This window comes from Myxine glutinosa, chromosome 4 (assembly GCF_964187855.1).
Source record: "Myxine glutinosa chromosome 4, kmMyxGlut1.1, whole genome shotgun sequence".
In the NCBI taxonomy this organism is placed as follows: Eukaryota; Metazoa; Chordata; class Myxini; order Myxiniformes; family Myxinidae; genus Myxine; species Myxine glutinosa.
Window position 1 is genome coordinate 132,325,983 of NC_136264.1, and position 23,310 is coordinate 132,349,292.

At 46.3% G+C, this 23,310-nt stretch overlaps 1 protein-coding gene across 3 annotated transcripts in view; it reads right to left on the reverse strand.

Annotated features, from left to right (window-relative positions):
- The window catches only part of LOC137425244 (uncharacterized), a 95,999-nt gene that overhangs the window by 70,126 nt on the left and 2,563 nt on the right, over window positions 1-23,310 (reverse strand). Inside the window, exons 2-5 of one of the 3 annotated variants that reach the window (XM_068113467.2) lie at window positions 4,625-4,696; window positions 4,442-4,533; window positions 3,591-3,693; window positions 3,316-3,383 (exon numbers count right to left, since the gene is read on the reverse strand). In XM_068113467.2, coding sequence (XP_067969568.2) covers window positions 3,316-3,383; window positions 3,591-3,693; window positions 4,442-4,485 — 215 coding nt within the window. In that variant the 5' untranslated portion in view covers window positions 4,486-4,533; window positions 4,625-4,696. Of the gene's footprint in view, window positions 1-3,315; window positions 3,384-3,590; window positions 3,694-4,441; window positions 4,537-4,624; window positions 4,697-23,310 lie in introns of all 3 variants that reach the window. The other 2 variants (XM_078776437.1, XM_068113465.2) reach the window with 2 other exon arrangements.

The following is a 23,310-nucleotide window of genomic DNA, read 5'->3' on the forward strand; positions in this document are numbered from 1 at the left end:
TGGGCATGATCGTTGATTAACTTCGAAGATCTGCAAGGACTGAGTCTGCAAAGGGTGGGGGGAGCAAGTTCCGCAGGGGAGGTGGTGGCCCTCTGGCGGAGCAGAACCTCATCTGGACCAGACACCTTCGTTGTGGATCCGAAACGTTAATGGACTTTCATGTTCTGAGCCCTCAGGCTCCGAGCACGCACCACACGACACGTTCGCCAAATGCACGGGCGAGGCGCTTTGGGCGCACGATATGCCCTTGGGAGATACCCGCATTACACAATTATTTTTCAATAAAGCCCGATGTGGCACGTTGTCTCTTAAGATACTTTGTCTCGACGAGACAAGAGGAAGGAATGTCAAGTTGTAGATTTGTTATTGCCTAAAGTTCAGTTATAGACGTTGGTTGCTAATGTGTTATGATTTAAATGTTGTTTAAAAATGCTATTTTCATAAAGTTAATAAAGGGTTTTTGCTTCAGTTTAGTTTTGGATGAGGAAAGGCTCGCTTCGGTCGTGTTGGGCAAATGGTTTTTCGTATACGTGTGCCCTTTTCACCTAGATGGTCTTATCTGGCTGGCCAAGCATGGTCTTATCTGGCCAAGCATGCACTCTTCTCTCTGTGAGTTACATCTTTCGTCACCTCGGAGCTTTGAAACTATATCTGGTCCGAATGATAATGAAGGGCTGACTCCCCCGAATGACAGAGCGGATAACGGTGGGGGCTAGGGATAACGGTGGGAGGGACTCTCGCCAGTCGCTTTGTTCTCTCGGAGATTTTCTGATAATCGTATTCCTATATAAGTGAATGAGAATCAATGCGTTTGCAGGAAGGCTTGACGTGGCATGAAGCTGGTTCTTGCTGTAGATGTCTTGTCTCCTCCGGATCTGTACAAGTTGGTTTTAATAAAAAGCTGCGTCATTTCAGGCTATTTGTGGACTTCTTTTCCAAACGAAGAGCTGCTTCTTCACACACATACATATATATATATATTTTTTTTATTTATACATATACATACATATATATATATATATATATATATATATATATATATATATATATATATATATATATATATATATATATATATTTATATATGTATATGTATATACATACACTAAATGACCAAAAGTATGTGGACACCCGAACATCGAACATCTCATTCCAAAATCATGGGCATTAATATGGAGTTGGTCCCCCCCCCCCCCCCCCCTTTGCTGCTATAACAGCCTCCACTCTTCTGGGAAGGCTTTCCACGATGTTGGAACATTGCTGTGAGGATTTGCTTCCATTCAGCCACAAGAGCATTAGTGAGGTCGGGCACTGATGTTGGGTGATTAGGCCTGACTCGCAGTTGGCGTTCCAATTCATCCCAAAGGTGTTCAATGGGGTTGACGTCAGGGCTCTGTGCAGGCCAGTCAAGTTCTTCCACACCGATCTCGCCAAACCATTTCTGGATGGACCTCGCTTTGTGCACGGTGGCACTGTCATGCTGAAACAGGAAAGGGCCTTCCCCAAACTGTTGTCACAAGGTTGGAAGCAAACAATCGTCTAGAATGTCATTGTATGCTGCAGCAATAAGATTTCCCTTCACTGGAACTAAGGGGCCCAGCCCGAACCATGAAAAACAGCCACAGACCATTATTCCTCCTCCACCAAACTTTACAGTTGGCACTACACATTTGGGTAGGTAGCATTCTCATGGAATCCACCAAACCCAGATTCATCCGTCGGACTGCCAGATAGTGAAGCGTGATTCATCAATCCAGAGAACATGTTTCCACTGCTCCAGAGTCCAATGGCAGCGAGCTTTACACCACTCCAGCTGACACCTGGCATTGCGCATGGTGATCTTAGGCTTGTGTACGGCTGCTCGGCCATGGAAACTCATTGCATGAAGCTCCTGACGAACAGTTGTTGTGCTGGCGTTGCTTCCAGAGGCAGTTTGGAACTTGGTAGTGAGTGTTGCAACCAAGGACAAATGATTTTTCGCACTATGCGCTTCAGCACTCGGCGGTCCCGTTCTGTGAGCTTGTGTGGCCGACCACTTCGCGGCTGAGCTGTTGTTGCTCCTAGACTAGACGTTTCCATTTCACAATAACAGCACTTACAGTTAACTGGAGCAGCCCTAGCAGTGCAGAAATTTGACGAACTGACTTGTTGGAAAGGTGGCATCCTATGACGGTGCCACGTTGAAAGTCGCCGAGCTCTTCAGTACGGCCCATTCTACTGCCAATGTTTGTCTATGGAGATTGCATGGCTGTGTGCTTGATTATATATACCTGTCAGCAATGGGTGTGGCTGAAACAGATGAATCCACTAATTAGAAGGGGTGTCCACATACTGTGTGTGTGTGTGTGTGTGTGTGTGTGTGTGTGTGTGTGTGTGTGTGTGTGTGTGTGTGTGTGTGTGTGTGTGTGTGTATTTTCACTTTAAAAATGGTTTTGTCTGCAACCACTTATCCGATTGATGTGAAATTTAAAACGTAGGAGAACAATATGAAAATATAGGTGGACTCCCTAAGGACAATATTTTAATGCTAACTCTGACGTCCTCGGTCACATGGTATGGCAGCTATATTGGATTAAAGGGGAAAAATTGAATATCATATCCTAAACTGCTCAACAAAAACCATTGAAACTTAGCATATGTCATCAACTCTCCATGGGGTGTATAGGGTGATGAGGATGACATCAGTGAAGTGGTATTCCAGCCATAGTTGATTTAATTGAAATCCTTTTCCAAAAATCTTTAACTTCATATATCTGATCTATGACTGATACAAGTGAATAATTAATTTATGATATCATGGTTCACATGGTATGGCAGCCATATTGGATTAAAGGAAAAGAATTTGGACATCATTTTCTATGAAACCGCTCAACGAAAAAAAATTAAACCTCAAGTTCATCAACTCCCCATAGGGTATATAGGGTGATAATGATGACATCATTGGTGAAGTGATATTACAGGCATAATTGGTGAATTGAAATCTTTATCCCAAAAAATCTGAAACTTCATATATCTGATCTTTGACCCAATGTGAGTGAAAAATTAAATTTATGACATTTATAACCCATGCCAAGAAACTATGTGACATAATAGGCTGCATGGATGATAGGGATATATGGGCCATATAATAGCATTGGGCCATGAAGTGTGTTCAGTTAACGATGGTATTTTTGGTCAGAATGAACGTGTGAGGCAAGACTATGCACTATGCGAGTGCTCTTCTAGTTAGTATAAGAGGAAATTATACGGATAACCTTTCAAATTCACCCATGAACAAACAACATTGAGAAATATTGAACACCAGATTGGTCAGACCTGTCCAATCTGCTGTCCGAGAGGCCACGAGCAGAGACGATGCAAATTTCTGGAGGAACAGTAGGGTACTGGAGGGATAGAAACAAAGTGACCAAATGTGTTGGACCAAGGAGATAACGTAATCATGCACACAATATTGATTTAGATTGTGTTCATGAAAACAAAGAATAGTTTTAAGGTAAGGAGGAATACGGTAGTATAGGAAGTGTGAGGAATTCAGGGAGGTTGGGGTTGAAGAAAACGTATCACATGATAGGGTTCAAGCAATTTCTCACAGATGGAGGGAGATGCAGACTGAGGGTCAGGCAGACCAGCGAGCTGCTACTGTCTCCACCTGTGGCTGGATGCAATGGGAGCTGCAGATGCCATGGGTTGGGCCTGGGTAAGCACAGAAAATGAAAAAGGACACAAGAAAGGGGAGCAGGAGACACAATGAAAAGATTGTTTAGCAAGGGAGAAAAATACCCACCACTTGCTAGTGACTTTATCACTTCACCAAATATCTTAAACAGCAATGGTCACTGTATTGTCACTGTATTTATTAAAATATTTTGTTGCCTTACGCCCAATGAAGAAAATTATATTCCTGAATAAAACAATCAATTCCATGTTGCTCGGTTATTCAAGAACACCGCAACATATGCAATCAAATGACTGTTGATATGACAATGGGCCTGTTCACCAATCGTGAGTGGCAAAACAATGGCGGTGAGTGAACAAAATGCGAGTACGTGTGACTTTTCTGATGGTAGGTCTAAATATTATCAGGAATTGCAAGCCATGTACCACCGGACACCCACAGATGGTGAAGATCTCAGCATAGTATCATTTCCAACAAGCCTAACCTCTTGGAGCAATGAGAGGTGATAATACATACCAATAATGTACATATTACACTGCATGTATATCAATGCAAAGCAGCTTCAGCTGGAGACAGTCACTGGGATTTCAACCCAAAAGCATTCAATATTGCTCCCACCTGAGCTATCCCACTGTCCTTAGATATTAAAAATAAGATATAAATAACACAAATGGTTCACTATTTTAACACTGCATTTGTTTCGTACTTGGCCTATTGTGAGTATGTCTTTCCAATGGCCTTTCAAATGCCTCTCATATCTCTCACCAGCCAATCGCATTCGCTGTTGCCCCTCCAAGCAAGAGTGCCATTCATGTACCTTTATCTTGATCGTTGTTGTATTGCTCGTTTATTAACAACTGCTGATCGATAAAAAAAAGAATTGTTTAGTGACTGCTGATCGATAAAATTGTTAAGTGACCAGAGAAAGCATTGAGATGCGAGTACAACCTGTCAGCGTCGTAGGAAACTTGCAGATCGTCCAGGAAGATGGCCTGCAGTGCCTCCAACTCTGTAACAAAGCTGTAAGATAAAATAAATACACAAGAAGTTTTTAAAAATCATACAAACCCAAAATAGTCAACAGAATCAAGCATTTAGACTTTGCTTTCAAACAGTTGCATTCATTCTTGGAAAAAACATTGGACATTTTAGATTGTTACTTATCCTCCAGTACAAGATTGCGTGCCAAAGCCACCGCACCCTTGAACACGGCCCAAAAGACCCCGCTGACCACCGAGCCTCAAAAGGCCCCCCACCCGACTCAAAAGCCCTCCCATAACCACGTCCCGTCTCTAACCCCCCCCCCCCTCCCAACCCCCTTGACTGACTGCATTCAGAAAGTTCACCCACCTTGCAGGCAAAAAAGTCCAGCCCTCCTCTCCCCGGTCGCGACCCAAAGTCCCTCGGGGCAACCCAAAGACCCGGCCACGTCCCAAAAGCCCTCAGACATGTCTCACCCCCCCCCCCCTACCATGCCCAAACGCTCCCCAACAACGTCCTAGAAATCCACCTCCCCCCTGACCACTTCCCAAAATCCCCCGCCCCCCTCCGACCGTGTGCTAAAATATATACAGTGCATTTAATCAGACCTTCAAATTCAGAATTCAAAGGTAATTCAGAAAGTATTCAGACCCCTTCACTTTTTTCACATTTTGTTATGTTGCAGCCTTATGCTGAAATCGTTTAAATTCATTTTTTCCCTCCTCGATCTACACTCAATACCCCATAATGACAAAGAGAAAACAGGATTTTAGAAAGTTTTGAAAATTTATTAAAAAGAAAAAACTGAAATATCACATTGACATAAGTATTCAGACCCTTTGCTATGACACTTGAAATTTAGCTCAGGTTCCTCCCATTTCTCTTGATCATCTTTGAGATGTTTCTACACCTTGATTGGAGTCCACCTGTGGTAAATTCAATTGATTGGACATGATTTGGAAAGGCACACTTGGAGTTTGCAAAAAAACACCTAAAGGACTCTCAGACTGTGAGAAACAAGATTCTGTGGGCTTTCATGTGTCTTTCACTGAGGAGAGGCTTCCGTCTGGCCACTCTGCCATAAAGCCCAGATCGGTGGAGTGTTGCAGTGATGGTTGTCCTTCTGGAAGTTTCTCCCATCTGCACACAGGATCTCTGGAGCTCAGCCAGAGTGACCATCGGGTTCTTGGTCACCTCTCTTACCAAGGCCCTTCTCCCCCGATTGCTCAGTTTGGCCGGGCGGCCAGCTCTAGGAAGAGTCCTGGTTGTTCCAAACTTCTTCCATTTAAGAATTATGGAGGCCACTGTGCTCTTGGGAACCTTCAATGCAGCAGAATTTTTTTGTAGGCTTCCCCAGATCTGTGCCTCGACACAATCCTGTCTCTGAGCTCTGCAGGCAGTTCCTTCGACCTCATAGCTTCGTTTTTGCTCTGATATGCGTTGTCAGCTGTGAGACCTTATATAGACAGGTGTGTGCCTTTCCAAATCATGTCCAATCAATTGAATTTACTATAGGTGGACTCCAATCAAGGTGTCGAAACATCTCAAAGATGATCAAGAGAAATGGGAGGCACCTCAGCTAAATTTCAAGTGTCATAGCAAGGGGTCTGAATATTTATGTAAATGTGATATTTCAGTTTTTTTTTTTAAATAAATTTGCAAAACTTTCTAAAATCCTGTTTTCTCTTTGTCATTACGGGGTATTGAGTGTAGATTGATGAGGGAAAAAATGAATTTAAACGATTTCAGCATAAGGCTGCAACATAACAAAATGTGAAAAAAGTGAAGGGGTCTGAATACTTTCTGAATGCACTGTAACTCCCCGACCAGATGCCTAAATCCCACCATGACTGAGTACCAAAAGTCCCCTACCCCCTGACCAAGGCCAGCTTGCCCCCGCCACAGTCCAATCGTCCCCTTCCCCTCCCGAGTCCCGAAAGCACCTCCCTCAAAACGAGTGCTGATAGCCCCATCCTTCCCCCACCCCACATCCCTGAAGGCCACCCCGACTTCTCTGGATTCAAATTGACAAATCACCCCAATGAAGCGTCAAGATGTTCTGACAAACAGGTAAAACGTTTAATATCCACTTTTTACACACTCAAGTTCGGGTGGAGGTGACAAGAAGTGAAAGGGATTGACAGTTCGGACTGAAGGAAAGCATACAAGCCAACTTTCACATTTCATCTATCGGGATGCCTCTTATCAGTGGTTGCACTCCCTCTGCCTACACTCCCTCCACCAATGCAAGTCGGGGGCTGAATCCTCCCCACTCTACCCTGCTGCATGGATTTGTTCTGACAGTGCGGCCATGGTCAGAGCAACGATTGGTCCCCATGGTTCGGCCCATGACTTCCTGTCCCTCTATATCTCATGGCCCTGGATTTAAGAAGCTACACCATCTTGGATGTGGAGGATCTCTGGCTCGCTCCTGGAAGATCAGCTGTCTCCTTGCCAGAGGCCCGCTCAAGAGAACCGTTTTGCTATACTGCTATACAACAACTCACGGTTTTGGCACATCTCAAGCTCTCACAGCCACACAAACTAATCTCACGGGTTTGTAGGCCTTCCAGAAGCAAATGGAAAGTTTTTCACATTTTTCTCAATCGGCGCTTTAAAATCGGAATAACCTCCATGCACCTTCGGTCGCGGAAGTAATAAAAATAAAATAGAATATTGCAAACATTTTCCATCGTGATTCGTTTTTGAATAGTCTACCGGTGGGATCAAAGGCCAAAACATAAAGGTATCGTTGTGGTAATGAGCATAAGATAGACTAGTTATGTCATTAATAATGTCCAGCATGAGTGGGTGGTTTCTGTGTAAAATTATAGGACATGCGATGTAGAGAGGAAGAGAGCGGTGGACAAATAGACACTGAGAATGGCATGTCATGCATGGCACAGGGAAAAGCACGCGTGTGTGTTGGCCAGTAGCCACAAGCCAAGACGCAACTGGACCTGTCATGTCTCTATCGCCGAGACCATAACCGCCAGCCAACGCCACCTCACGCAATCATTGTGTAGGGGTTCTTTCAGTCTTGTGACCTCTATCCCTGTCTTTAGTGTGCACGAGTGATTGGGCGAGAAGTTATTTTGAATAAGCTGACAGTCTCCTGGGAGCACGGGGATTTAGCTTATGAAAGAAAATTCTCCGTTCTGTACATGTGTTGCTTCCTTGCCCTTCCCACCCCTCTTGCTTCTTGCAATAAACAGTTTTTCCACACCGAGTGCATGGTTCTGATTTGGAGTATTATCACAACTGCGCGAGTCAAAACCCATGGCCATTGGAAATTGGTGCCAGGCCCTCATTAGGACTTTAAAATTGCAGGTGTTCATCCTGGGTCATTGCTCTGCCCTCATTCTTTCAGACCGACAAACCGAAACAGATGTCATTGGAGTTTCTGCAAGTCGGAAACTGAAGAAAAGATCTGTTCGGCTTTCCCGGCGGATGGCGTATAGCCGACTGGGTGGAAGATTTTACCACGTGTCCACGCATTGCCTATCGTTGCATTGGTAATCAGGATTATAATCAGGACACCAGTCCAAATCCGACGATCGTTACAGTTACTGTATGCTTGAAGACTTTTGTGTTTTCTGTGACAGTAATTACCATGAAGTTATGAGGTATGTCAGTGTTTGATGGCTTAGCTTAGAAAAAGCAATGCATATAATCTTGCAACTCTACATTTCTTTGGAAAGCTATTTCAAATCCGACCATCCATATTATAAAAGGAGCCGTGTCTGTCTGTCTGTCGTGTTATAACTCGAGAGCGGATTAACGGATTTCAATAAATCCAACTACGGTGGATTCGTATAACTCCCGGGAGTGTTTGTGATCCCCAAAAAAAACTATTTACTTTTTTTTTTATGGGTACATGGACACGCATGTCAAAACTGCAAATGCCAACATGTGATGTTGGTTATCCCTGCACGGAAAGCAGGATCTCCCAGGAATCCTTTTTTTTTTTCTCCCATAGATTAGCCATGGCGGCAAAGATTGGTATTTCCGTCAGCAAAGCGACGGGTCTTATATTCTCGTTTATGATATAGCAAGATTCAGAAGGCTGCTTGTTGTGTTTGAAGCTCCTATGACTGAAGTACACTTGCTTTACTACGAGTCAGTACTTCCTACTTTCACTCGCATCAACCTCCTCCTGCAGCGGGGGAACCCAGTATATACTTGGTAGCTGATGCAATTTGAGTCTTATATACCGCAAAATTATACAAAAATATTATAGAACCCAGTTGTTACGTGCTCCTCCCCAAACCCCGGTCACGGTGTACCTCCGAGCCCCGAAAGGAGTCACGGCAGAAAGATGTGCTATTATGTGTGCCAATGACCAATGGTGAAACCACACCAATCAGGTGTTACCAAAAAACAAGTATTGTATTCGTATCGCACAATAATAACAGCACAAGTACAATATACTTCAATTGCACAACAAAAATACCATATAATTCCTATGATGGTACCACCGGTTTCTTAACTCGATAACTCACGGTGCTCCATGTGAGCGAAATGTAACACCCCCAAAGTCACTGTCCCGGCACCAGGCCAAAGTCGATCCACGCTCCGGTGATCACAAGAAAAAGGTCGTATTGAGACCAGACTCCAGGTCGGCTGACGGTCAACGCTGCCGAAGAGCCTCTGGGTGGGTGTCGGGCCGACGTCCGCCAGGCAAAAGTGCACCCAAAAGGCGACTGGGAATTCACACCTTCGGTCCACCAGACAATGACGCTGGTATGAACGTTCAGCGGCTCCCAAACAGAGAACCGCGAATTCCCAATCGAAATCCACGTTACACACGCGAACCAGGCTATCGGCTGGGGTGCGGTGAAATGGCTGGAGCGAGGTGAAATGGCTGGAGCGAGGTTAAATGGCGGACGGGCCCGTAATGGAGGCATACCTGCTCTCCAACAACGATGCACTTCGGAACCACAAAACCCATCACGCAGGTTTATCTGTCACAGCGATAACGACTCTGACACAGGAATCCCTTTCCCGGGAAAACCAATATTCGCTCGTGACCAACGTTCGCTCGCGTCCACTCGATACCTCAAAGCAGCTCGGCCTTTCTCTCCCGACCTCACTTGCTCCGCTACTTTCCTCCTCCTCTTCTTCTTCCGGTTTCTCCCGATCCATTTCGTTTTTCTTTTAAAACACAAATTTTTCCTTTTGAAGACAGTTATCTCCATTTAACTCAATCTATAACAATAATAGTACATGGAACTAAAAATGCTTCCAGTGGATGAAAACCACAAAGACGGAAGTGACGAATCCGTAACACAGTATATACCACAAAAAGCTGCTTCGTAAGTTTGTCACAGTGGATGCCATCAAATAGGCAGTTGACATCACAAAGGTAGACTTTGACAATACTACAAACCACCTAGATGACTCCAAACTCGTAGTTTGAACAATACCAAAGCAGAGGCTGAAAAAAAAGTTTGATGAAGGTGACCTTTGTGTTGCTGATGAAAGATAGTTCTACAAGGAGTAAGAGCGTTTTACATGAAAGCTGCTTCTCAGGCCTGAGAAAAATTTGGCTATGCCGCTGATGCACTGCCCCCTTATCAGCCAGCTGGTACCCTGCTGAGCTCGCTGTGCCACTGATGCAGTGCCACCTTCCTTACCAGCTAGCTGGTTCTCATTTTGCGGACCTCGCTGTGCCGTTGATGCAGTGCCCCCTTACCAGCTAGATGGTTCTCATTTTGCCGACCTCGCTCCCAGTGTGTACCCTGGTCAGAATAGGTACACCGTATCCCTGCGTGTCATAAGAGACGACTAAGAGGGTTGGCGTCAGGAAGGGCATCCGGCCATAAAAAAACATTGCCTCAAAAAGAGAACCATGACAATTACAACTACATATGGGCAGGGTGCAGCCCGAAGTGGAGATCGGTTTCTGAGGTTTGGGACATGGAATGTAGGGACAATGACAGGGAGATCAGGAGAAGTGGTGGAAGTATTGGTCAGAAGAAGAGTTGACATATGTTGTGTGCAAGAGACGAGATGGAAGGGAAGTGGTGTGAGAATGGTGAAGGGTAGGCAGGGACAGAAATACAAGTTTGTGTGACAAGGGTGCCCGGAGGGCGTGAATGGTGTTGGTGTCCTGTTTTCTGAGGAGTTTGTAGACAGTGTGGTGAGTGTGACTAGAGTGAGTGATAGGTTGATGATGGTGAAAATGATGATTGGAAAGCTCTTGGTGAACGTCATCTCGGGATATGCTCCGCAGGTTGGTCGAAGCAATGAAGAGAAGGACAAGTTCTGGTCTGCGATAGAGAAGCTGATGGAAAACGTGAAAGATGAGGAAGTTGTTGTGGTGGGAGGAGACCTGAATGGACATGTGGGAAGGAGTATGGATGGTTTTGAGGGAGTTCATGGGGGTTACGGATATGGTGTGAGAAATGGAGAAGGTGAAAGGATTTTGGAGTTTGCTGATGGAGCTGATTTGTTGATTTGTAATACTCAGTTCCAGAAAGAGGATAATAAGCTTGTTACATACACGTCAGGTGGGTCGACGACAACCGTTGACTACCTGATGGTGCGTAGGCGAGATAGGGGGCACCTCCGGGACACAAAGGTGATCCCGGGGGAGGAGGCTGTTTCACAGCAACACTTGGTTGTCTGCGACATAAGGGTGAAAGGTGCGAGGAGAGCTCGGCGGGTGAAGTACCAACCAAGAATGAAGGTGTGGAGGTTGAAAGAGGTGACAGTAAGGGAGGCATTAAAAGAGAGGCTGAGTAGGGTAGAAGGATGATGTGGTTGAGCTTGAAAGTGGTTGGATGTCAATGAAAGCTAGTCTGTTGGGAGCCGTTGGTGAGGTATGTGGATGGACAAAAGGACCACCGAGGCACTCGGAAACATGGTGGTGGGATGATCAAGTTGGAAAGAGGATTGACGAGAAGAGGAAGAAGTTCAAGGAGTGGCAGAAGGGTACGGGAGCAGAAACAGCAGAGCATGAAAGTTATAAGGCAGCCAGGAAGGCTGCAAAGAAAGAGGTAGCAAAGGCGCAGGAGGCAATTAGGAAAATGTTCGGAGAACGCTTGGATTCGGAAGAGGGTCAGAAAGCAGTATTCAGGATTGCAAAGCACATAGCGAAAGAGAGGTGTGATGTGATGGGGGTGAGTTGCTTGAAGGATGAAGTGGGACAAATCGTTGTCGACCCAGATGGAATTAAAGGAAGATGGAAAAGATATATGGAAATGCTGTTGAATACAGAGAATGAATGGGATGGCAACATAGAGAGTAACCCAGTTTTAGGACCGGCAGAGTAGATAACTGAGAAGGAAGTTGAGGAAGCGATAAAAGCAATGAAGAGTGGAAAAGCGGGAGGGCCGACGGGAGTTGTGGGAGATATGTTGAAGGCAGCAGGAAGTTGGGGTGTGAAGAGAATGACAGAGATCTGTAATCTGGTGGTGAAAGAAGGCCGCATTCCAGTGGCTTGGGAACTGAGTACCCTCGTCCCTCTATTCAAGGGGAAAGGTGACCCTCTGGAGTGTGGCTCGTACCGAGCGATAAAGTTATTGGAGCATGGAATGAAGGTATTGGAAAGGGTGTTGGAGAGGAGGATAAGGAAGAAAGTGAAGATCGACAAAATGCAGTTTGGATTTATGCCAGGAAGAGGAACGACAGATGTGCTTTTCATTGTGAGGCAGTTGCAGGAGAAGTACATGGAGAAGAGGAAGAAGTTGATTTTTGGGTTTGTTGATCTGGAGAAAGCATTCGATAGGGTTCCACGCAAAGTATTGACATGGGCATTGAGGAAGTTAGGAGTGGAGGAATGGTTGATCAGAGTAGTGATGGCAATGTACAAAAGAGCGCGCACAGCTGTAAGGACGAAGGATGGGAACAGTGGTGAGTTTGAGGTGAATGTGGGAGTGCATCAGGGGTCGGTACTAAGTCCACTACTATTTGTAGCTGTGATGGAGGTGCTGGCTCAGAACGTGAAGGAGGGTTTACCGTGGGAGTTGTTGTCTCCAGATGATCTGGTGTTGATTGCGGAAAGTATGGATGGACTGAAGGAAAAGATGAACAAGTGGAAGGATTGTATGGAGGCAAAAGGTCTGAAGGTGAATATCTGAAAGACGAAGGTGATGGCAAGTGGTAAAGGATGTGGTGAGGTGGAAAGAACTGGGAAGTGGCCGTGTGCTATGTGCAGCAAGGGTGTCGGAGTGAAATCCATTCAATGTACAATGTGCGCTGAGTGGGTTCATCAAAAATGTAGTGGTCTGAGAGGGTCATTTACCAGTGTGGCAGCTACATTCAAATGTAAGGTGTGCACAGAGGATGGAGAAAATGCAGATGGAGGAAATGTTGAGTTGGATCTTGGAGACGGCGTGAAGCTGGAAGGTGTGAAAACATTTTTCTGCCTCGGAGACATGCTGAATGGAGAAGGTGGATCAGACTCGGCAACGGTTGCTCGAGTGAGATGTGCATGGAAGAAGTTTTGGGAACTGAGTGGCGTGCTGATGAGGAGGAGAGTGTAGCTGAAGCTGAAGGGAAAGGTGTATGCTGCATGTGTGAGAAGTGTTATGATTTATGGGAGCGAGACATGGGTAAGGAACGTAGAGCAGCAACGAAGGCTGGAAAGGGTGGAAATGCGAATGGTTCGATGGATGTGCGGAGTATCGTTGAGAGAGAGGAAGACAAGTGATGAATTGCGAAAGATGATGGGAATATTGCCTGTGATTGATGCTGTGAAGAGGAACAGGTTGAGATGGTTTGGTCATGTGTTGAGGAAGGATGAAAGTGACTGGTTGAGAAGAGTGATGGAAATTTATGTAGAAGGAAGTAGAGGACGGGGAAGACCGAGAAAGACTTGGCTAAAGATGGTGGAAGAAGAAATGCGGGCAAGGGGGTTAACAAGGAGAGATGCAGAAAATAGGGCAAAATGGAGAAGATTGTCATGGGGACCGCAAGGCTAACCCCCGCTCTAGCAGGGAAAATGGCCTTAAAATGCATGTTGTTGTTGTTGTTGTTGCTGTGCCGCTGATGCAGTTCCCCCTTACCAGCTAGCTGGTTCTCATTTTCCTGACCTCGCTGTGCCACTGATGCAGTGCCCCCTTCCTTACCAGCTAGCTGGTTCTCATTTTGCGGACCTCGCTGTGCCGTTGATGCAGTGCCCCCTTACCAGCTAGATGGTTCTCATTTTGCCGACCTCGCTGTGCCATTGATGCAGTGCCCCATTACCAGCTAGATGGTTCTCATTTTGCCGACCTCACTGTGCCGCTGATGCAGTTTCCCCTTACCAGCTAGCTGGTTCTCATTTTGCCGACCTCGCTGTGCCGCTGATGCAGTGCCCCCTTACCAGCGAGACGGTTCTCATTTTGCCGACTCGCTGTGCCGCTGATGCAGTGCCCCCTTACCAGCTAGCTGGTTCTCATTTTGCCGACCTCGCTGTGCCGCTGATGCAGTGCCCCCTTACCAGCGAGACGGTTCTCATTTTGCCGACTCGCTGTGCCGCTGATGCAGTGCCCCCTTACCAGCTAGCTGGTTCTCATTTTGCCGACTCGCTGCGCCGCTGATGCAGTGCCCCCCTTACCAGCTAGCTGGTTCTCATTTTGCCGACCTCGCTATGCCGCTGATGGAGTACCACGTTACCAGCTAGATGGTTCTCATTTTGCCGACCTCGCTGTGCTGCTGATGCAGTTCCACCTTACCAGCTAGCTGGTTCTCATTTTGCCGGCTTGCTGTGCCGCTGATGTAGTGCCCCATTACCAGCTAGATGGTTCTCATTTTGCCGACCTCGCTGTGCCGCTGATGCAGTGCCCCCTTATCAGCTAGCTGGTTCTCATTTTGCCGACCTCGCTGTGCCACTGATGCAGTGCCCCCTTACCAGCTCGCTGGTTCTCATTTTGCCGACCTCGCTGTGCTTCCGATGCAGTGCCCTGTTACGGATTCGTCACTTCCGTTGTTGTGGTTTTGATCCACTGTGGGCATTTTTGATTCCATGTACTATTATTGTTGTCGTTTAAGGGAGATCGAGGTTATTATTTTCAAAAGGTAAAAAGTCAATGTTTTAAATGAAACCGGAACCAGACGACGGCGAAGAGGAAGATGAGGAGAAGAAGGCAGGGCGAGTGAGTCGGGGAAGAAGCCTAGCTGCTTCGAGGTCTGGAGCAAACGTTGACGAACGGAGGTCACTGGCAAACTTCGGGTTTCCCAGGAAAGGGATTCTTGCGACAGAGTTGCTATCGCTGTGACAGATCAACCTGCGTGTCAGGTTTTGGCGGTCGATTCCGAGGAGAATCATCGTCGTGCCGTTTCGCCTCAAGAACGGGCCGTCGGCCATTTTGACTCGCGCGCTTGGCGTATCACTCAACGTTTTTCGCCTCGCTTTATCTGCGGTTCGCCGATTTGGAGCCGTGAAACGTCCATACCCGAGGGTGTGATTTCCCATTCGCTTCTCGAGGACACCCTCGCCCATCTTTGGCAGTGTAACTGTCAACCGAATGGGATTCTGGTCTCGATAAGACATCGTACGGATGATCACTGGAGTGGATCGACTTTGGTTGATGCTGGAATACGACTTTGGCTTGATGCCGGAATACGACTTTGGCTTGATGCCTGTTTGGGGAGGAGCACGTAACAGATATTGGGGGCTCGTCCGGGATTAAATTCCCTAACATTCCCAAAATTCCTAAATTTGGAATTTTTCGAACATTCCCAAATTTGTCAAAAAAATTGGAAAGTTTTTTTGTGTGACAGATAACAGGTGATAACTAATAGTCACCATGGTGATTGACGCAGAAAGGTTTGCGGCGTCCCCTAATGAGGCACAGTTCCAAGCGTTAAAAAGATCGGAACTCTTGATATTGGCCAAACATTTTAACTTGGAGGTCCGAGCTCATATGAAGAAAGCAGAGATGCAGACATTGGTGGTAGAATCTCTGGTGGGACAAGGAACATGGAAAGAGGTAGCCTTGGATTGGTTACCCGAGGAAAAAGAAAATGTGGAGCTCCGGAAAATGGAGATACAACTGCAGAGCCAGGAAAGGTTAAAAGCAGAGGAAAGGAAAGCAGAAAAGGAGAGAGCAGAACAGGAACGAGAATTCGAGGAAAGAAGAGCAGAACAGGAACGAGACCTCGAGGAAAGAAGAGCAGAACAGGAACGAGAACTCGAGGAGAGAAGAGCAGAGGAAAGGAGAGCTGAAGAAGAAAGAAGAGCAGAGGAAAGAGCAGAGGAAAGGAGAGCCGAAAGGGAGTTAAAGGAACGTGACATGGAGTATCAGAAGGAACTTAAACTCAAGGAGCTGGAATTACTGGGAGAACGGAGAGAAGTAGAATCCATGCCGGCTAGTTCGACAACTCGTCAGAACACTTGGGATGTTGGTAGGCATGTGAGGCTGGTTCCACCCTTCAATGAAAAGGAGGTAGCCAAGTTTTTTTTACACTTTGAGAAAGTGGCTCAAATGCTAAAATGGCCTGTGGGGTCCTGGACTATGTTCGTGCAAAGTGTTTTGGTGGGTAAAGCTCAAGATATCTATTCGGCTTTACCGATTGACCAATGTGCAGATTATGAGATCGTGAAGAAAACTATTCTCAAAGCCTATGAATTGGTCCCTGAAGCTTACCGGCAAAAATTCAGGAATGCCAGGAAGAGGGAGAGTGAGACCCATGTGGAGTTTGCCAGAATGAAGGAAACCATGTTTGATCGGTGGTGTGACTCGAAGGGGATTGGGAAAGACTTCAAACTGTTGCGACAATTGATCTTGGTGGAGGAATTCAAACAGTGTGTCCACGCGGACATTAAAGTACATCTGGATGAAAAGAAAGTACCAGAGTTGCATGAGGCAGCAACCGTGGCATATGACTATGCCTTGACACACAAGATGGGGTTCCACAAACCTAACTTCCCGCCTAGAGTTAGCCAGGGGAGTTATGGTAAATCAGGTTCGGAGAACAAATATTCATGGAGGCGGCCTAGAGATGACTATGAGGACAAATCTGATACCGTGAATTTTAGGGATCAGAAGACTACAGTTCCAAGACAGACCTATCTTCCGGGGTGCTCGAGGCAGACCACGAGTTTTTCCTCCGGGCCTACTCGCACTTTTTGCAAAAAACCTGGGCATTTGATGTCCCAATGTTATGCCCTGAAAAGGAAAAATCAGGAGCGGAGTCAGACTAGTACAACTCCGAATGCATTGGCAAATGCGAGAAATCGTCCTTGGAGGACAGTGCCTTGTGAAGGTTGCCATGCCAAAGTTACGGCATCACAGAACGACCTTGTTCAAGAGGGTTACAAACCTTTTATTTCAGAGGGGTTTGTGTCACTGGATGGAGACTTGACTAACCAGAGACCTGTTAGGGTGTTGAGGGACACAGGAGCACATCAATCTTTGATGCTTGAGGGCATTTTGCAATTGTCAGAGAAGACGGCAACTGGTGTTAGTGTTCTTTTGCAGGGAGTTGGTGGCTATGTTAAAGCTCCACTTCATGTCATCCATTAGAAGTCTTATTTGGTGTCAGGACCGGTCACCGTAGGTTTACAAGCCACACTTTCTGTAGAGGGAATCTCTTTTATTATCGGGAATGATTTGGCCAGTGGTCGGGTTTCTGGTAATCCAATGTTGGTTGAAAAGCCCAGTATGGAAAATAACACTGCACAGTTAGAGCAGGAGATTCCGGGTATCTTTCCATCCTGTGCAGTGACTCGTGCTATGGGTGGGAAGCGCTCTGAAGAGAAGGAGAAGGAAGGTGATGTGGATTTGGGTTCCTTTGAGGTATTGGAGAAAAATTCTGAAAGAGGTAATAGGAAAGGGAGTGACATCAAGGAACTTTAGGAAAAGGTGGCATCTGGAACCAAAGAGGAAATGCAGTGTCTGGCGGAGACATCTGGGAACGAGGTTGAGCAAACAGTGCTGGTCCGAAAGAGACTTGTTGAAGAACAACACGGAGATGCGGAGATCCGGAGTTTAATTGGTAAAGCCGTCACAGAGGAAGAGGCTATGAAGATACCTGATGGTTACTTCATGAAAGGGGAAATACTCATGAGAAAATGGAGACCACCAGAGGTGCCAGCAAACGATGAGTGGAAAATTCATTACCAAATTGTGGTGCCACCGCTGTACCGGAAGGAGATATTGAGTTTGGCGCATGAGACACCTTTGGCTGGGCACTTTGGAGTGAGCAAGACCTGTGACAGAATATTGGTACATTTTTTCTGGCCAGGATTGCGACGTGATGTGGCGGAGTTCTGCAAATCTTGCCATTCTTGCCAGCTGGTGGGAAAACCTAATCAGAAAGTCCCATCCGCACCTTTGAAACCCATTGCAGCTTTTGAAGAGCCATTCAGCCGTGTCATTATTGACTGTGTAGGCCCTTTACCTAAAACTACGGCTGGACATCAGTATTTGTTGACCATCATGTGTGCTTCCACAAGCTTCCCAGAGGCAGTGCCTCTTAGAAAAATTACGGCGGCAGTTATTGCGAAGGCCTTGATTAAATTTTTCACTTTGGTTGACCTACCTAAGGTCATTCAGTCTGATCAGGGTTCCAATTTCATTTCAATGCTTTTTCAGCAAGTGGTATACCTGTTGGGAGTGGAGCAAGTAAGATCAAGTACTTACCATCCCGAGAGCCAAGGGGCCTTGGAAAGGTTTCACCAGACATTGAAGAATATGATCAGAACGTATTGTTTTGAATGTGACAAGGATTGGGATGAAGGAATACCCTTATTGTTGTTTGCTATGAGTCATTGGGGTTCAGTCCTTTTGAACTTGTGTTTGGACACACAATGTGAGGACCGTTGAAATTGGTGAAAGAACAGTGGCTACAGGAGGAGTCACAGTCAACAGTGGTGGAGTATGTGTCAACGGTTAGGCACAGATTGGCAAAGGCTTGTGAAGTTGCAAGAAGAAACTTGAAAGTGACACAGGATAAAATGAAAGTGAGACATGACAAGAAATCTCAGATAAGAAATTTCAGTCCTGAGGACCAAGTGTTAGTGTTGCTTCCTGTTCCAGGTCAACCACTACAGGCTCGATATTTTGGTCCCTATGCAATCCAAAGGAGGGTTAATGAAACAGATTACGTGGTGACAACTCCCGACCGACGGAAAAAGCGGCAGCTGTGTCATGTCAACCGACTGAAGAAATATTATGAGAGGAAGCCTGTGGAAGAAATGGTGGCTGTCTCACCTGTCGTGCCTGTAGTCGGGGTGCAAGAGAATGCAGAGGTTGACGCCGGTGTGAAGTTTGATAACTTTGATGACCAGGCTTGTCCCAGATTGACGAACACGGAAGTGTTGAGCAATTTAGATGAGAAACTCAGTCATTTGACGAGGGAACAACAAGGACAACTATCCAGCCTAATTTTTGAGTTTGCACATTTGTTCACAGATGTACCTGGTCATACTGACTTGGTAGATCATGATATTGAGGTGGGGGAAGCCACTCCTGTGAAGCAACACCCCTATCGGATGAACCCTGTAAAGATGGAGTATCTTCGGAAGGAGGTTCAGTATATGTTGGAGAATGACATCATCGAACCAAGCAGCAGTGAATGGAGCTCACCATGTGTGTTGGTTCTAAAACCCGATGGCAGTTTTCGCTGTTGTACGGATTTAAAACGGGTTAATGCAGTGACCAAGACCGACTCATATCCCATCCCAAGGATTGATGACTGTATTGATAGAATAGGCCCAGCTAAATTTGTAACTAAGTTTGACTTGCTGAAAGGGTATTGGCAGATTCCTCTTACTGATAGAGCCAAGGAAATCTCGGCTTTAGTCACACCAAATGGGTTGTATCAGTACAAGGTTCTTCCCTTTGGATTCAAAAACGGGCCTGCTACATTTCAACGGCTGATTAATAAGCTTATTGCAGACCTTGAGGGGGTGGAGGCTTATCTGGATGATGTCATCATACACACACCATGACCATGGAAGATCATATTAAACAAATCCATGCATTTTTCAAGAAACTGACCGAGGCAGGGTTGACCATCAACTTATCTAAGAGTGAGTTTGTAAAGGCACAGGTAGTGTTCCTAGGCCATGTAGTAGGTCAGGGTCAGGTGCAACCGGTGACAGCCAAGATAGAAGCCATTGATCGCTTCCAAGTTCCAAAAGGGAAGAAGGAGCTTATGAGATTCTTGGATATGGCTGGTTGGTACCGACGGTTCTGCAGGAATTTTTCTGATGTGGTAGCCCCTTTAACGAATTTGCTGAGGAAAGAGACCAAGTTTGTTTGGGATGACAAATGTCAGGCTGCCTTTGCCCACGTCAGAGCAATATTAATGAGCTCTCCTGTCCTAGCAGCCCCGGATTTTCAAGCACCTTTCAAGTTGGCCATTGATGCAAGAGATGTGGGGGCTGGGGCAGTTCTATTACAGGAAGATGAGGATGGAGTGGATCACCTGGTGTGCTACTATTCGAAAAAGTTTAACAAACATCAAGCAAATTATGCCACTGTGGAAAAAGAGACCCTTGCTCTCCTGCTAGCGCTTCAGCATTATGAGGTGTATCTGGGAACTACTACTACTACAACAACAACAACAACAACAACAGGCATTTTAAGGCCATTTCCCCTGCAAGAGTGGGGGTTAGCCTTGCGGTCCCCATGACAATGTTCTCCATTTTGCCCTATTTTCTGCATCTCCCCTTGCTAACCCCCTTGCCCGCATTTCTTCTTCGACCATCTTTAGCCAAGTCTTTCTCGGTCTTCCCCGTCCTCTACTTCCTTCTACATTCATTTCCATCACTCTTCTCAACCAGTCACTTTTATCCTTCCTCAACACATGACCAAACCATCTCAACCTGTTCATCTTCACAGCATCAATCACAGGCTCTATTCCCATCATCTTTCGCAATACATCATTTGTCTTCCTCTCTCTCAACGATATTCCGCACATCCGTCGAACCATTCGCATTTCCACCCTTTCCAACATTCGTCGCTGCTCTACGTTCATTACCCATGTCTCGCTCCCATAAATCATAACACTTCTCACACATGCAGCATACACCTTTCCCTTCAGCTTCAACGACACTCCCCTCATCATCAGCACGCCACTCAGTTCCCGAAACTTCTTCCATGCACATCTCACTCGAGCAACCGTTGCCGAGTCTGATACACCTTCTCCATTCAGCATGTCTCCTAGGTAACAAAATGTTTTCACACCTTCCAGCTTCACGCCATCTCCAAGATCCAACTCAACATTTCCTCCATCTGCAGCTCCCTCTGTGCACACCTTACACTTGAATGTAGCTGCCACACTGGTTAATGACCCTCTCAAACCACTACATTTTTGATGAACCCACTCAGCGCACATTGTACATTGAATGGAATTCACTCTGACACCCTTCCTGCACACAGCACACGGCCACTTCCCAGTTCTTTCCACCTCACCACATGCTTTACCACTTGCAATCACCTTCGTTTTTCCGATATTCACCTTCAGACCTTTTGTCTCCATACATTCCTTCCACTTGTTCATCTTCTCCTTCAGTCCATCCATACTTTCTGCAATCAACACCAGATCATCTGCATACAACAACTCCCATGGTAAACCCTCCTTTACGTTCTGAGCCAGCACCTCCATGACAGCTACAAATAGTAGTGGACTTAGTACCGACCCCTGATGCACTCCCACCTTCACCTCAAACTCACCACTGTTCCCGTCCTTCATCCTTACAGCTGTGCGCGCTCTTTTGTACATTGCCATCACTACTCTGATCAACCATTCCTCCACTCCTAACTTCCTCAATGCCCATGTCACTACTTCACGTGGAACCCTATCGAATTCTTTCTCCAGATAAACAAACCCAAGAAACAACTTCTTCCTCTTCTCCATATACTTCTCCTGCAACTGCCTCACAATAAAAAGTGCGTCTGTCGTTCCTCTTCCTGGCATAAATCCAAACTGCATTTTGTCAATCTTCACTTTCTTCCTTATCCTCCTCTCCAACACCCTTTCCAATACCTTCATTCCATGCTACAATAACTTTATCGCTCGATACGAGCCACACTCCAGTGGGTCACCTTTCCCCTTGTATAGAGGGACGAGGGTACTCAGTTCCCAATCCACTGGAATGCGGCCTTCTTTCACCACCAGATTGCAGATCTCTGTCATTCTCTTCACACCCCAATTTCCTGCTGCCTTCAACATATCTCCCACAACTCCCGTCGGCCCTCCCGCTTTTCTACTCTTCATTGCTTTTATCGCTTCCTCAACTTCCTTCTCGGTTATCTTCTCTGCCGGTCCTAAAACTGGGTTACTCTCTATGTTGCCATCCCATTCATTCTCAGCATTCAACAGTATTTCCATATAACTCTTCCATCTTCCTTTAATTCCATCTGCGTCCACAACGATTTGTCCCACTTCATCCTTCAAGCAACTCACCCCCATCACATCACACCTCTCTTTCGCTATCTGCTTTGCAATCCTGAATACCGCTCTCTGACCCTCTTCCAAATCCAAGCGTTCTCCGAACATTTTCCTACATGCCTCCTGTGCCTTTGCTACCTCTTTCTTTGCAGCCTTCTTGGCTGCCTTATAACTTTCATGCTCTGCCTTTTCTGCCCCCATGCCCTTCGCCTTCTGCCACTCCTTGAACTTCTTCCTCTTCTCGTCAATCTTCTTTCCAACTTCATCATCCCACCACCATGTTTCCGAGTGCCTCGGTGGTCCTTTTGTCCATCCACATACCTCACCAACGGCTCCCAACAGACTATCTTTCATTGACATCCAACCACTTTCAAGCTCAACCACATCATCCTCGACCATACTCAGCCTCTCTTTTAATGCCTCCCTCACCGTCACCTCTTTCAACCTCCACACCTTCATTCTCGGTTGGTACGTCACCCGCCGAGCTCTCCTCGCACCTTTCACACTTATGTCGCAGACAACCAAGTGGTGCTGTGAAACAGCTTCCTCCCCCGGGATCACCTTTGTGTCCCGGAGGTGCCCCCTATCTCGCGTACGCACCAGCAGGTAGTCAACGGTTGTCGTCGACCCACCTGACGTGCATGTAACAAGCTTATTATCCTCTTTCTGGAACTGAGTATTACAAATCAACAAATCAGCTCCATCAGCAAACTCCAAAATCCTTTCACCTTCTCCATTTCTCACACCATATCCGTAACCCCCATGAACTCCCTCAAAACCGTCCATACTCCTTCCCACATGTCCATTTAGGTCTCCTCCGACCACAACAACTTCCTCATCTTTCACGTTTTCCATCAGCTTCTCTATAGCACACCAGAACTTGTCCTTCTCTTCATCGCTCCGACCAACCTGCGGAGCATATCCCGAGATGACGTTCACCAAGAGCTTTCCAATCATCATTTTCACCATCATCAACCTTTCACTCACTCTTGTCACACTCACCACACTGTCTACAAACTCCTCAGAAAACAGGACACCAAAACCATCATGCCCTCTGGGCACCCTTGCCACACAAACTTGTATTTCTGTCCCTGCCTACCCTTCACCATTCTCACACCACTTCCCTTCCATCTCGTCTCCTGCACACAACATATGTCCACTCTTCTTCTGACCAATACTTCCACCACTTCTCCTGATCTCCCTGTCATTGTCCCTACATTCCAGGTCCCAAACCTCAGAAACCGATCTCCACGTCGGGCATCAGACGTTTCGTCGTCATAAATGGAATGATTTCCACCCTTGCTTCGATCGGGTTCCCCACC